At 38.4% G+C, this 12254-nt stretch overlaps 1 protein-coding gene across 2 annotated transcripts in view; it reads left to right on the forward strand.

Moving 5' to 3' along the window:
• Window positions 1-12254, forward strand: part of CSTF2 (cleavage stimulation factor subunit 2) — a 36282-nt gene that overhangs the window by 6469 nt on the left and 17559 nt on the right. The window contains exons 7-10 of one of the 2 annotated variants that reach the window (XM_043896403.1): window positions 1362-1485; window positions 7594-7656; window positions 11133-11274; window positions 12058-12233. In XM_043896403.1, coding sequence (XP_043752338.1) covers window positions 1362-1485; window positions 7594-7656; window positions 11133-11274; window positions 12058-12233 — 505 coding nt within the window. The remainder of the gene's footprint in view (window positions 1-1361; window positions 1486-7593; window positions 7657-11132; window positions 11275-12057; window positions 12234-12254) is intronic. The other variant, XM_043896404.1, reaches the window with a different exon arrangement.

Here is a 12254-nt window from a genome sequence, read left to right on the forward strand (position 1 = left end):
CCCCATGGGTCATAATTTACCAATCCATGCTCTGATTCAGTAAATGCGGAAGTAAATTAAGATCCAGAGAGGTTAATTGCTCCAAAAATAACAATCTGAGTGGCAAATTCAGGATCTGAATCTGGTTCTATCTGTCCTCCTAGCCTGTTTTCTCTTAACCACCTTACTGTACAGTTTTCTTTTTTCTGTTCTGGAGTTTCATGTGTGTTCTCTGAGACCATGTGATTTTTAAAATACTTATATATCTTAGTTTTATTCTGTTATTTATTGAGCTCTTTCTATTCCAAGGGATTCCTCAGTTCTCTTGGAAATACACAGATGAAAACATAACATTCCCTTTCCCTACAGGAGCTTTAATGTAGCATTAATTCTTTTTGTTTTTTACATTCCCCTTGAACAAGAATTGTATCTAAGGAAAGTGATGAGAAAAGAATGGTCAAAAAAAACTTTTTCACCTTAAAAATATAGACTGCCAACAGTTCCATTTTTAAAAGGAAAAAGTCCTAAATTCTTTCCTTTTGGCTTCAAGGCACTTTAAAAAAAAAACTCTTACTGCCAGGCCCTGGTCTTGAAGTTGACAATAGGTGCTGTATATGGCCTCGGAAGAAAAGTTATGACAAACCTAGGCAGCATATTAAAAAGCAGAGATATTACTTTGCCAACAAAGTCTAGTCAAAGTTATGGTTTTTCCAGTAGTCACATATGGATGCGAGAGTTGGACCCTAAAGAAAACTGAGCACCGAAGAATTGAAGCTTTGGAACTGTGGTGTTGGAAAAGACTTCTTGAGAGTCCCTTGGACTCCAGAAATCAAACTAGTCAATCATAAAGGAAATCAATCCTGATTATTCATTGAAAGGACTGATCCTAAAGCTCCAATACTTTGGCCATCTGATGCAAAGAGCTGACTCATTAGAAAAGACCCTGATGCTGGGAAAGATTGAAGGCGGGAGAAGGGGATGACAGAGAATGAGATGGTTGGATGGCATCACCAACTCAATGGACATGAGTTTGAGCACACTCTGGGAAATGATGAAGGACAGGGAAGCCTGGTGTGCTATAATCCATGGGGTCACAAAGAGTTGAACACAACTGAGCCACTGAACAACAAAATGACCTCACTGCACAGACAAGACTTGTGTATCTTTACTTTTAGAATATGGTCTCTCTTAGTCGTATTCTATGTAACCAGGCTCATTGTATGTATTGCAACTTCTGTTCAAAGTGTTATAAATCTAATGTTGCATTAGACATGCTGTAAGAAAAGGGTATTTGGTAGAATACTTGGTGGTGTCCATTTGAAGACTTTGCATGTTGAGTCTCCACAGAGGCATATACATACTCTGTTTTTTCTCTTGGTCAGAGTGGAATGCATGTCAATGGCGCACCTCCTCTGATGCAAGCTTCCCTGCAGGCTGGAGTTGCAGCACCAGGGCAGATACCAGCCACTGTAACAGGACCTGGCCCTGGTTCCTTAGCTCCTGGAGGTATGTTTTCATTTAGAGTCTTTGCCAATTTGGTGTTTTGCTAGAGTTTTGTTATAGCAAATGGCATAGTATATAGCAAAATTAATGATGTGGCACGGAGATCTTGATACTAATGTATAGCTAGGCAGTATATATCCTAGATGGAAGAAATAGTTGATTTATTGTATACAAATTTACATGTCTGATTATGAGAGCAAGGCAAAGAATGATAAAATTCCAAGTTAATGAGGGGAAAAATAAAACGAATGGAAACTAGACCAGATCAACAAATACAGAGAAAAGGAAACGACATTGTGAAGTTAGTAATAATAAACATAGAGATAAGGTGGAAGGAATAAAGTCTCATGTAGTCATTCTGCTAAACATGAATGGACTGAATTCTCCCACTAAAAGCCAGAGACTGTTAGGTTAGGTTAAAAAGTACATGGGGTGGGTGGGGGGTGGGAAAACTAATATGTTCACTAAAATTGTGTATAAATAAGAATTAATATTACACTTACAGCTTTTCATCATTCAGCAACCATAACTAAAAATGTTATGGGTGGAATAGTGATTCCTCATATGAAACACCTCTATGAACATATGACATGTATTTAAAGTTTTTTATGCAACAAACTCACTTGTTATTTTATCTAATCTGGGTTAGATTGACTGCAACACAAATAATAGGTGATAATTTGAATTTAAATTTTTCTGCCTTATAGAGAAACCAGTCTAAAGAGCAAAGTTGACAGGGAATGGGAGAAGGGATTTTTTTTTTAATTTATTTATTTTAATTGGAGACTAATTACTTTACAATATTGTAGTGGTTTTTGCCATACACTGACATGAATCAGCCACAGGTACACATGTATTTCTCATCCAGAAGCCCCTCCCACCTCCCACCCCATCCCATCCCCCAGGGTCATCCCAGTGCACCAGTCCTGAGCACCCTGTCACATGCATTGAACCTGGACGGGCAATCCACTTCACATATGATAATATGTACGTTTCAACACTACCCTCTCAAATCATCCCACCCTCGCCTTCTCCCACAAAGTCCAAAAGACTGTTCTTTACATCTGTATCTGTTTCGCTGTCTCACATACAGAGTCATCGTTACCATCTTTCTAAATTCCATATATATGCGTCAATATACTGTATTGGTGTTTTTCTTTCTGACCTACTTCACTCTGTATAATAGACTCCAGATTCATCCACCTCATTGGGACTGATTCAAACGCATTCTTTTTAATGGCCGAGTAATATTCCATTGTGTATATGTACCACAGCTTTCTTATTCACTCATCTGCCGATGGACATCTAGGTTGCTTCCATGTCCTGGCTATTGTAAACAGTGCTGTGATGAACATTGGGGTACACTGGGTTCCCTTTTCTCCACACCCTCTCCGGCGTTTATTGTTTGTAGACTTTTGGATAGCATCTATTCTGACCGGTGTGAGATGGTACCTCTTTGTGGTTTTGATTTGCAGTTCTCTGGTAATGAGTGGTGGTGAGCATCTTTTCATGTGTTTGTTAGCCATCTGTATGTCTTCTTTGGAGAAATGTCTGTTTAGTTCTTTAGCCCATTTTTTGATTGGGTCATTTATTTTTCTGAAATTGAGCTGCAGGAGCTGCTTATATAATTTTGAGATTCTTTGTCATTGCTTCATTTGCTATTATTTTCTCCTATTCTGGAGGCTGCCTTTTCACCTTGCTTATAGTTTCCTTCGTTGTGAAAAAGCCTTTAAGTTTAATTAGGTCCCATTTGTTTATTTTTGCTTTTATTTCCATTACTCTGGGAGGTGGGTCATAGAGGATCCTGCTGTGATTTCTGTCAGAGAGTGTTTTGCCTATGTTTTCCTCTAGGAGTTTTATAGTTTCTGGTCTTACATTTAGATCTTTAATCCATTTTGAGTTTATTTTTGTGTATGCTGTTAGAAAGTGTTCTAGTTTTATTCTTTTACAAGTGCTTGACCAGTTTACCCAGCATCACTGGTTAAAGAGATTATCTTTTCTCCATTGTATATTCTTTCCTCCTTTGTCAAAGATAAGGTATCCATAGGTGCGTGGATTGATCTCTGGGCTCTCTATTTTGTTCCATTGATCTATATTTCTGTCTTTGTGCCAGTACCCTACTGTCTTGATGACTGTAGCTTTGTAGTATAGTCTGAAGTCAGGCCGGTTGAGTCCTCCAGTTTCATTCTCCTTTATTCAAGATTGCTTTGGCTATTCAAAGTTTTTCATATTTCCATACAAATTGAGAAATTATTTGTTCTAGTTCTGTGAAAAATACCGTTGGTAGCTTGATAGCGATTGCATTGAATCTATAGATTGCTTTGGGTAGTATACTCATTTTTGCTATATTGATTCTTCCAAGCCATGAACATGGCGTATTTCTCCATTTATTTGTGTCCTCTTTGATTTCTTTCATCAGTGTTTTATATTTTTCTAAAAATAGGTCTTTTGTTTCTTTAGGTAGATATATTCCTAAGTACTTTATTCTTTTAGTTGCAATGGTGAATGGTATTGTTTCCTTAATTTCTCTTTCTGTTTTCTCATTGTTAGTGTATAGGAATGCAAGGGATTTCTGTGTGTTAATTTTATATCCTGCAGCTTTACTGTATTCATTGATTAGCCTAGTAATTTTCTGGTGGAGTCCTTAGGGTTTTCTATGTAGAGGATCATGTCAGACAGTGAGAGTTTTACTTCTTCTTTTCCAATCTGGATTCTTTTTATTTCTTTTTCTTCTCTGATTACTGTGGCTAAAACTTCCTAAATTATGTTAAATAGTAGTGGTGAGAGTGGGTGCCCTTGTCTTGTTCCTGACTTTAGGGGAAATGCTTTCAATTTCTCATCATTTTTCATCAACAGGATAATGTTTGCTTGGGTTTATCATATATGGCTTTTATTATGTTGAGGTATGTTCCTGGGAGAAGGGATTTTTAAATAAGTTTCTGCAAACTCAACAGTTTTCCCTTATCCTATAGAGTTACCATTGAACTTAAATTACTTTTCACTGAAAGAGATTCCGTGTTTTATATATTTTCTTGTGTTATTTATATATTTTCTTGTGTTATAGGTGCCTAGTTTACCTTATGGAGAAGGAAATGGCAACCCACTCCAGTATTCTTGCCTGGAGAATCCCATGGACAGAGGAGCCTGGTGGGCTACAGTCCATGGGGTCGCAAAGAGTCGGACACGACTGAGCGACTTCACTTTCACTTAGCTTACCTTAAAATATCACAAGTTGTATGTAATGTGGTCCTACTACACATGGCAAGTGTGCAACTTGTGACATGCAACTTATTACATGAATTGAGAAACACCTAATCTGGTCTATGCCCTGTTCAAGGAGCCTAGTGCACATCATGCATTTGTATGTCACAGCAGTGTCAAGTTGCTATTAAAATGTCTCTCCATTTCTGTACTTAACATTGTCACGAACTGTTAACATACAGTGTATAAATCATTGTCATCTGTAGACAAAACATAAGTAAGGATGTTTAGAAATAAAATAATGGAACCAGTAAGCTTGATTTAATATAGAGCGGGAGCCTTACATATTTTGACTAGAAAATATAGTCACCCCATTAAAAAGTGACTACTTAGCCATAAAAAGTATAAAGATTTAATATGTAGAGATTTTACATGCTGCATTCTTTGCTTATAAGCCAATAAAGATGGAATAAATAATTAAAAGGCAACTGAAAAAAACCTTTTAAAGTTAAGGAGCATATTCTTGGTAATCCTTGAATTAAAGAGGAAATAAAAAAAGAAATTTATAAATTATCAAAAATAGAACAAAAAGTAATACACTCCATTAAAAAGCATGTGGGGAAATAGTGAAAGCAGTATTTAAAGGAAAGTGAATATCCTTAGCACCTTATTAAAGAATAAAGGAACTTTGCTAGTTCTAGTATTAGAAACATAAAGTAAGTGTAAAAGGAATTTAAGTAATTGAATTTTCAAGTTTTTTTAATGAGTTTGTAGCATTTATAGTTCTAAAGTTATTAAAACTTCACTACAAGTTTTGGGATACCCTGTACGAAGCTCTTCGGCAGTTGCTGAGAAGGGGAAACAAACTAGTAGAAAAGTAAGCAAAGAAAATGAGTAGGCACTTCATAGAAGAGCAAATCCAGATGGCAATAAAACATTCATTTCTTTTCAGGGGATTGCAAATTAAATAACCAGATTTCACTACACTTGAGCCTAGCAGACAAGGAAAAGTTTTCAGAGATGGCACTTGGTGGAGGGAGTGATGCTATACATTGCTAGTGGAAATGTGAAGTTTTTCATCCTTTTAATAGTCTCACATTAAAAATTCATGCATACTTTGACCCACCAATTCCACTTCTGGGAAGCTAGCCCATACAAATAAAGGTGCCATTATGTGATAGTGTAATATGAGAAATTAGGCCCATGATGCCTTCTGCCACTGCTTACCTCAGATCCTGAATCTTTGTATTGTTTTGGTGAGTAGTCTGAATAAATCATAGCATGTTATGGCTAAAAGAGAACTTTGAAATCATTTAGACCTCAGATGTTAATGTGCATTAGCTTCACCTGAAAGGCTTATTAAAACACAGATTACTGGTCTCCACACCCAGACTTTCTAAATCAGCAGGTCTGAGGTAGGGCTGTGAGCTTTGCAGTTCTGACACATTCCTGGTGATGCTGATGCTTCTCATCTGGGGACCACATTCTCAGAAGATACTCGTTCCCTGTACAGATGAGCAAGCCTGGAGGCTATATTAATTTTATCAAATCAGTTGTCTAAAATGACAATTACTTAGTAACATTTTTAGGGCTAGCACAGATTCAGGTTCTCAATTCATGGCTCTTTGGTGCCTGACATGTTAAGTTGGATAAGAGAATGTGACATGTACTTGGGTATTTTAGATAAGTATTAAAGAACTGAAAATAGTTCAGCCTGTCTTTTCTCCCCTTTCGTGGCAAATATTATTGTTTTGGGGAAAAGAAAATTGCTGCTGTGTGGGAAGGACCAGACAAGTGCTTGTGGTACATGTTTAGTCTTTGTATAGCAATCATACCCCTGCTGGTTAGAGTAGAACTGTCATTCTCAACACTATTAGACCCAGTGACTCCTTTTTGTAACAGATATCTTACAGTGATGCTTTACTATCGTAAAATGAAATGTACAGATGACATAGCATACTTAACATGGTTTCCAAGAAAATGCGGTATAGTTACCCTAACTATAATATAAGGGGGAAGTGAAAGGAAATTAACTTATAATAAAAAGTATTATAAATATGCAAGTATTTGAGCACAAGTACACTAGAAAACAAAAAATAACAGATGTTTGCACCTATACTGTAAAAGATAGATCCAGGTATGTTTTGGCAATTCAGATACCACAAGGACCATTGACATTGATGATGTGATTTTCTGAATGGTGAAAATGAAAACTCTTGGTAAAGTTATTAACAAGAGACAGTACCCATAATGCTCAGTAATTGCGTTTTTGGAAAATTCAGTGTGTGTATGTGTTGGTGTAAAAACAGGGCAAAGAAGCTCTTTGCTTACAAATAAACAGACAAGTTCCAAGTTCAGACGATTGCAAAAAGATTTTCATTTATGTGAATATTCAGCAAGACATTTGAAAGTTTTGCAGGATAGAGTAATTCTCAATTTGATAGAACTGTCTCACACTTTGCAGGACATCTATTAATAGTATACCTGTTGGCTTCTCATAAAATGCCAGCAGTGCCCCCACAAATCTTTGTCACCACTGAAACAGTATACTCACACATTTATAATACAAAGTATCCTGGGAACAGTACTAACTCTTGTGGGGGGAAGTATGTGCCATTATGCTGTATTACAGAACCCCCTGCCAAGGTTTTGGTAATGAGTGAGATTAAGAATCTTAATCTTAACTCGCTTAATCTTACTTAATCTCACATAACTCACTTTTCTGTCACTGAAGCTTAAGTAACAAACAAACTCTCATCTTCTGTATAAATCCATTGTTTAGTTGTAGTTCATGATCCTCCTTTGTAGGTTTCTGCTTATGGGGCAGAAAAGGGAAATTTGTTAACAGCCATTGTCCAAATTTTTCCACTACTGTCTTTATGTTTTTCTTTCCTGCCCTTTATCTTCTAGGAGGAATGCAGGCCCAGGTTGGAATGCCAGGAAGTGGACCAGTGTCCATGGAGCGGGGACAAGGTAAATAAATACTAATATCCAATTAATGTGGACTAGACTTGGAAATGTTCTATATCTGCACTGGTATGGCAGCCAGAAACCACACTTGGCTATTCAAATATGAAATTAATTAAATTGGATTAAAGGGAAATTAGGTAAAATCTAAAACTCAGTTCCTCATGTATACTAGCTGCATTCTAAGTGCTCAGTAGCTGCATATGGCTAGGATACCATACTGGATATTGCAGATATAGAACATTCCTATCATTGCAGAAAATTCTGTTGGACAGCGCTGTCAAGTGATTTAGAGCCCAACTCTACAAGAGTTAATGATGAAGCAAATGAATTCTTTGTTTCTGTTTAACTTATATCACATTTTCCTGGTAGTTTAATGCTTCTACTCACATGTTCCCTCTCCCTCTATGGAGATCTGAGTAAGGAATTTTAGTAATGAGCATGTAACATGTGGCTAGATATGTGGAAGACTAAATTTAAACCCCAGAGAAAACTAGGGGGTGGGGAATCAAAGGTCTGTGATGCCTGCTTGGTAAGTGTATGTTATACTGTGGTAGTAACACTGGATACCACCACAGCGACAGCTACTCCAAAATCACCACATTATTTCTCTCTGTTACTGAAGTTTGAAGAAAAAGACTACAGTGATTTGCTTGAAACCAACATCGGGAAGAGAGAGAGGAAAAAAAAAAAAAAGAACTAACAATAAAACTGAGTGCATCCTATAGGCCACACACTTTAGTTTTCATAAACAACCTTGCAAGATAGGTGGGGATGGCAGCACTTCAGTTTTCAGGTGAAGAGCCGGAAGCTCAGAGTTCTGAGTTACTTTCTGAAGGGGACAAGGTAAGTAAATACTGGTATCTGAATAATGTAAACTGGGCTTGGTGCACTCGTCTTCTCTTCCAGCTAATAAGTTGCAGAACTAAGATTCCAAAATCTCTGACTCTAAAATCTCTCCTCTTTCTGTCAGTCCACATTGCTTCTATTAACTTCCAAAAATGCTTTTTAATGTCTTCTATTCTAATTCATGGGCTTCCCTGGTGGCTCAGATGGTAAAGAATCTGCCTACAATGCGAGAGAGAGAGAGAGAGAGAGAGAAAGAGAGAGCGAGCAAGCTGGGTTCAATTCCTGGATCAGAAAGATCCCCTGGAGGAGGAAATGACAACCCACTCCAGTATTCTTGCCTGGGAAACCCCATGGACTGAGGAGGCTGGTGGGCTGCAGTCCATGGGGTCTGCAAAGAGTTGAACACAATTGAGTGACTAAGCACATATTCTTGTTCATTGTGTCCTTGTGATTAGAAAGAACTGCTTTGGATAAGTATAAGAAAGCTTAAATTACTTATTAGCATGTGGTCTATAAGTAAAACCCATTTTTGAATTATTTTTTAATTTTTTTTAGCTATGCCCAATGGCTCGGGGGATCTTAATTCTCCAACCAGGGATTGAACCCAGGCCACCTCAGTAAAAGCACTGAGTCCTAACCACTGGACTGCCAGGGAATTCCCCCAAACACCCCCTTTTTTTTTAAGCAAAATACTAAGATAAAGGTCTATGCACTGTACTCCTTGTCTGTGGTTTATATACTGATATTGGTGGCTGAAGTGACAACGCATAATCTTGTCAGGCTGTTGACAGTGGAACAAGCTTTCGTCCAAACACCTCATCTGAGCAGCCCATGCTCTTGTGCTGTTGTGCCCTACCCAGCTCTGCCACTATCAGTAGTATGTGTCACAAAGTATTTCTGCTTTGAATACTTAGAAAGAAGGAATTAGAGTTCCAGTCATACCTTTGCCTCTCCCCCAGCCATGAATAAACCAAACTTTGTTTAATACACACTTCCATAAGACATCTTCCCTCTTGATGTAGTTATCTTCACCCTTCTGGTCAAAAGTTAACAAAGGGAAATGAGTTGAGTTTTGAAGGTATATGAAAGATGTCTTCATGAAGAGATAAAATGCGACTTTCCTTCCTAGTTTTCCTTTAGTACCCAGCAGAAGAAGCAAGAATCTTTCATTTGTACCCAGTTTGTCATTCTTTTCCTGCAGTCCATACTTCTTTTGAACATTTGTAAAGGTGAAAAGAGACAGTGAGATGTTTAAGAAGAGACTTCTTGCCTTCTGCTGCCTTAGTTTAGCATTGGTGCCCTTGTCATCTTATTAGTCTTTACCGGTGTCATGGTGTTTATCAAAAACTTACAGTGGCTGAGTACTTCTTGAGGAGTGATATTCTCTTTCTTTATCTAAAGTTCATTCACTGTATTTCCCTGTTTGATAGCAGGAATTTTTGTGCCTTAAAGTATGACAGAAGTAATACTGTTCCACTTTTGTTATGGGCTTTTCCAGAATAAATCTTGCCCTCCAGATTTACTGCAATTTCTTCCATTTTTTGCTTATGAAAATATGTTTGCCTCCTTTGCCTAACTAGAGATTCAGAAGCATCTGTTTTATATTTTGTTTCTTTTTTTTTTTCATAGTATCATAAGATTTAAGGGGAATCCTAGTAGCAGAGGTGAAAATTACAAGTGGCTGGTTATTCCTGCCCAGATAAAATCAGTGGCCCACAGGTTTTACCTTAGGAAGCAGTCTCATCAAAGCAGGACAGTTTCAGATCATATAGTTTAGGAAGATTTTGTGGCCCAAGGCAAGCTAATGACCTCTTAGCTTTTTAACTGGTATTATGTATAAATCTCCAGTGTCTGTATGCTTCTGCATGTGTGTGTGCAAGCTATTTTAAGTGTCTGCTCTTTCTCCTTTTGAACTTACTGCTCACTTAGGAACTGTACAGCACTCGCCCGTGGGACCCACCGGGCCTGCATCAATTGAGCGAGTTCAAGGTACCCATTGTATCTGCGGGCTTCCTTTTGCTTGTGATGTTCAGGGTGGGACATTGAGAGGATAAGGACTGCTCAGCAGTCATCTTCATGTTTGGAACCCAAAAGGGTAGTGTTTGGGGTTGGTTTTTTTTTTTTTCTCCCCTCTTGGGGCCATAGGCCTAAGATTGATGTCTTCACACAGGGCAGAGAACATGGAGGATATGGGCATCTGTCTGAGGCTGTACTCCCTCCCTTCTGGTGTCAGGAGGCTTGGATGGAATAGCAGTCTGTAAGGAGACAGCCGGTTCTCACAGAGCCATGGCAGTGTTCACATATGCCAAGACCCTAACTCTTTTGTGGCTCTGATCCTTGAACTAAGATTGATTCTAAGCAAAACCAAGGGCCCAAGTTTCTTCTTCAGATTGCAGTGGTAGGCCTTGGCAGGTTGCTCCCCAGTTTGCTCTTTATATAATTCCATCCATACCTCTGACCTGGCACAGATTCTGCCTATACCCTACTTCTGTTCTTGAGCTGCAAGAGGACTCTGCTGTGGTGAGATTTCATCCACTCTACGGTGTCTGAACTACGTTGTCAGTGGTAGAGTCATTCCTTGTTGCCATATGTGTCCTTCACAGCAGTTAACTCCCCGTTTGTTTCCCTGTCAGTGCCAATGCAAGACCCCAGAGCAGCTATGCAGCGTGGGCCCTTGCCTGCCAACGTCCCAACGCCTCGAGGTCTGTTGGGAGATGCTCCAAATGACCCACGCGGAGGCACTTTACTTTCTGTAACTGGAGAGGTAGAACCTAGGTAAGCCCTGACACAGAAGAAAAAGATTGGAAGAATTAGAATATTCCCTTGCTTTGAGAACAAAGTCTTCTTATACCATTTGTGCCTGTTTGCCTATTTCAAAAGATAAATAAATATTCATGACCACTGTCCAAAACAAAGCACTTGCTGGGCAGAATTTGTAGTTGAAGTATGTCATTTTGAACTAACCATTGCTACTTCATCCTCAGGAATTAGAAATTCTAGCAGACATATTGGACTGGGGAAAAACTACTAGTAATAGCAATAATAATAATAATGGCTATTAATGGGGTTTATGCCTCTGAATCTGCTTTGAATACTTCATTGAGATTATTCCATTAAATCTACACAACAACCCTGTTGTTGATACTAACCCTGAGGTTGATACTAATATCAGTCCCATGTTACAGATGAAGAGACCAAGGCATCAAGAAGTTAAGCAAATGTGCTGAAGATCACACAACTAATACGTGATAAAGCCCAGATTTGAACCCATACAATAACCCATGTTCTTAAGCACCATACTGTATATTCATTATATATAATGGATATCCATTAATTCCTCCTTAATTTGAGTTCCCTGACCAAATATGAAATTCTGAAATACATGGGTTTACATCTCTATAGTTTGTCTTTGACCTGTTTTGTGTTATTCTCTTAGAATTTGTAGACTGATGTTTGTATCAGTTCTTTATCTAATTTTTACTTACTGATCTTCTGGTTGACACTTTTCATGTTGTTTTGTTCTCTTTTAAAATATAACATTTTTTTTTCCATCTCTAGAGGTTACCTGGGACCACCTCATCAGGGTCCGCCCATGCACCATGTCCCTGGCCATGACAGCCGTGGCCCACCCCCACATGAGATGAGGGGAGGGCCATTAACTGAGCCCAGACCTCTAATGGCAGAGCCAAGAGGACCCATGATAGATCAGAGGGGTCCACCCTTGGATGGCAGAGGTGAGGGGAAACCATGTCACA

This window comes from Cervus elaphus, chromosome X (assembly GCF_910594005.1).
Source record: "Cervus elaphus chromosome X, mCerEla1.1, whole genome shotgun sequence".
In the NCBI taxonomy this organism is placed as follows: Eukaryota; Metazoa; Chordata; class Mammalia; order Artiodactyla; family Cervidae; genus Cervus; species Cervus elaphus.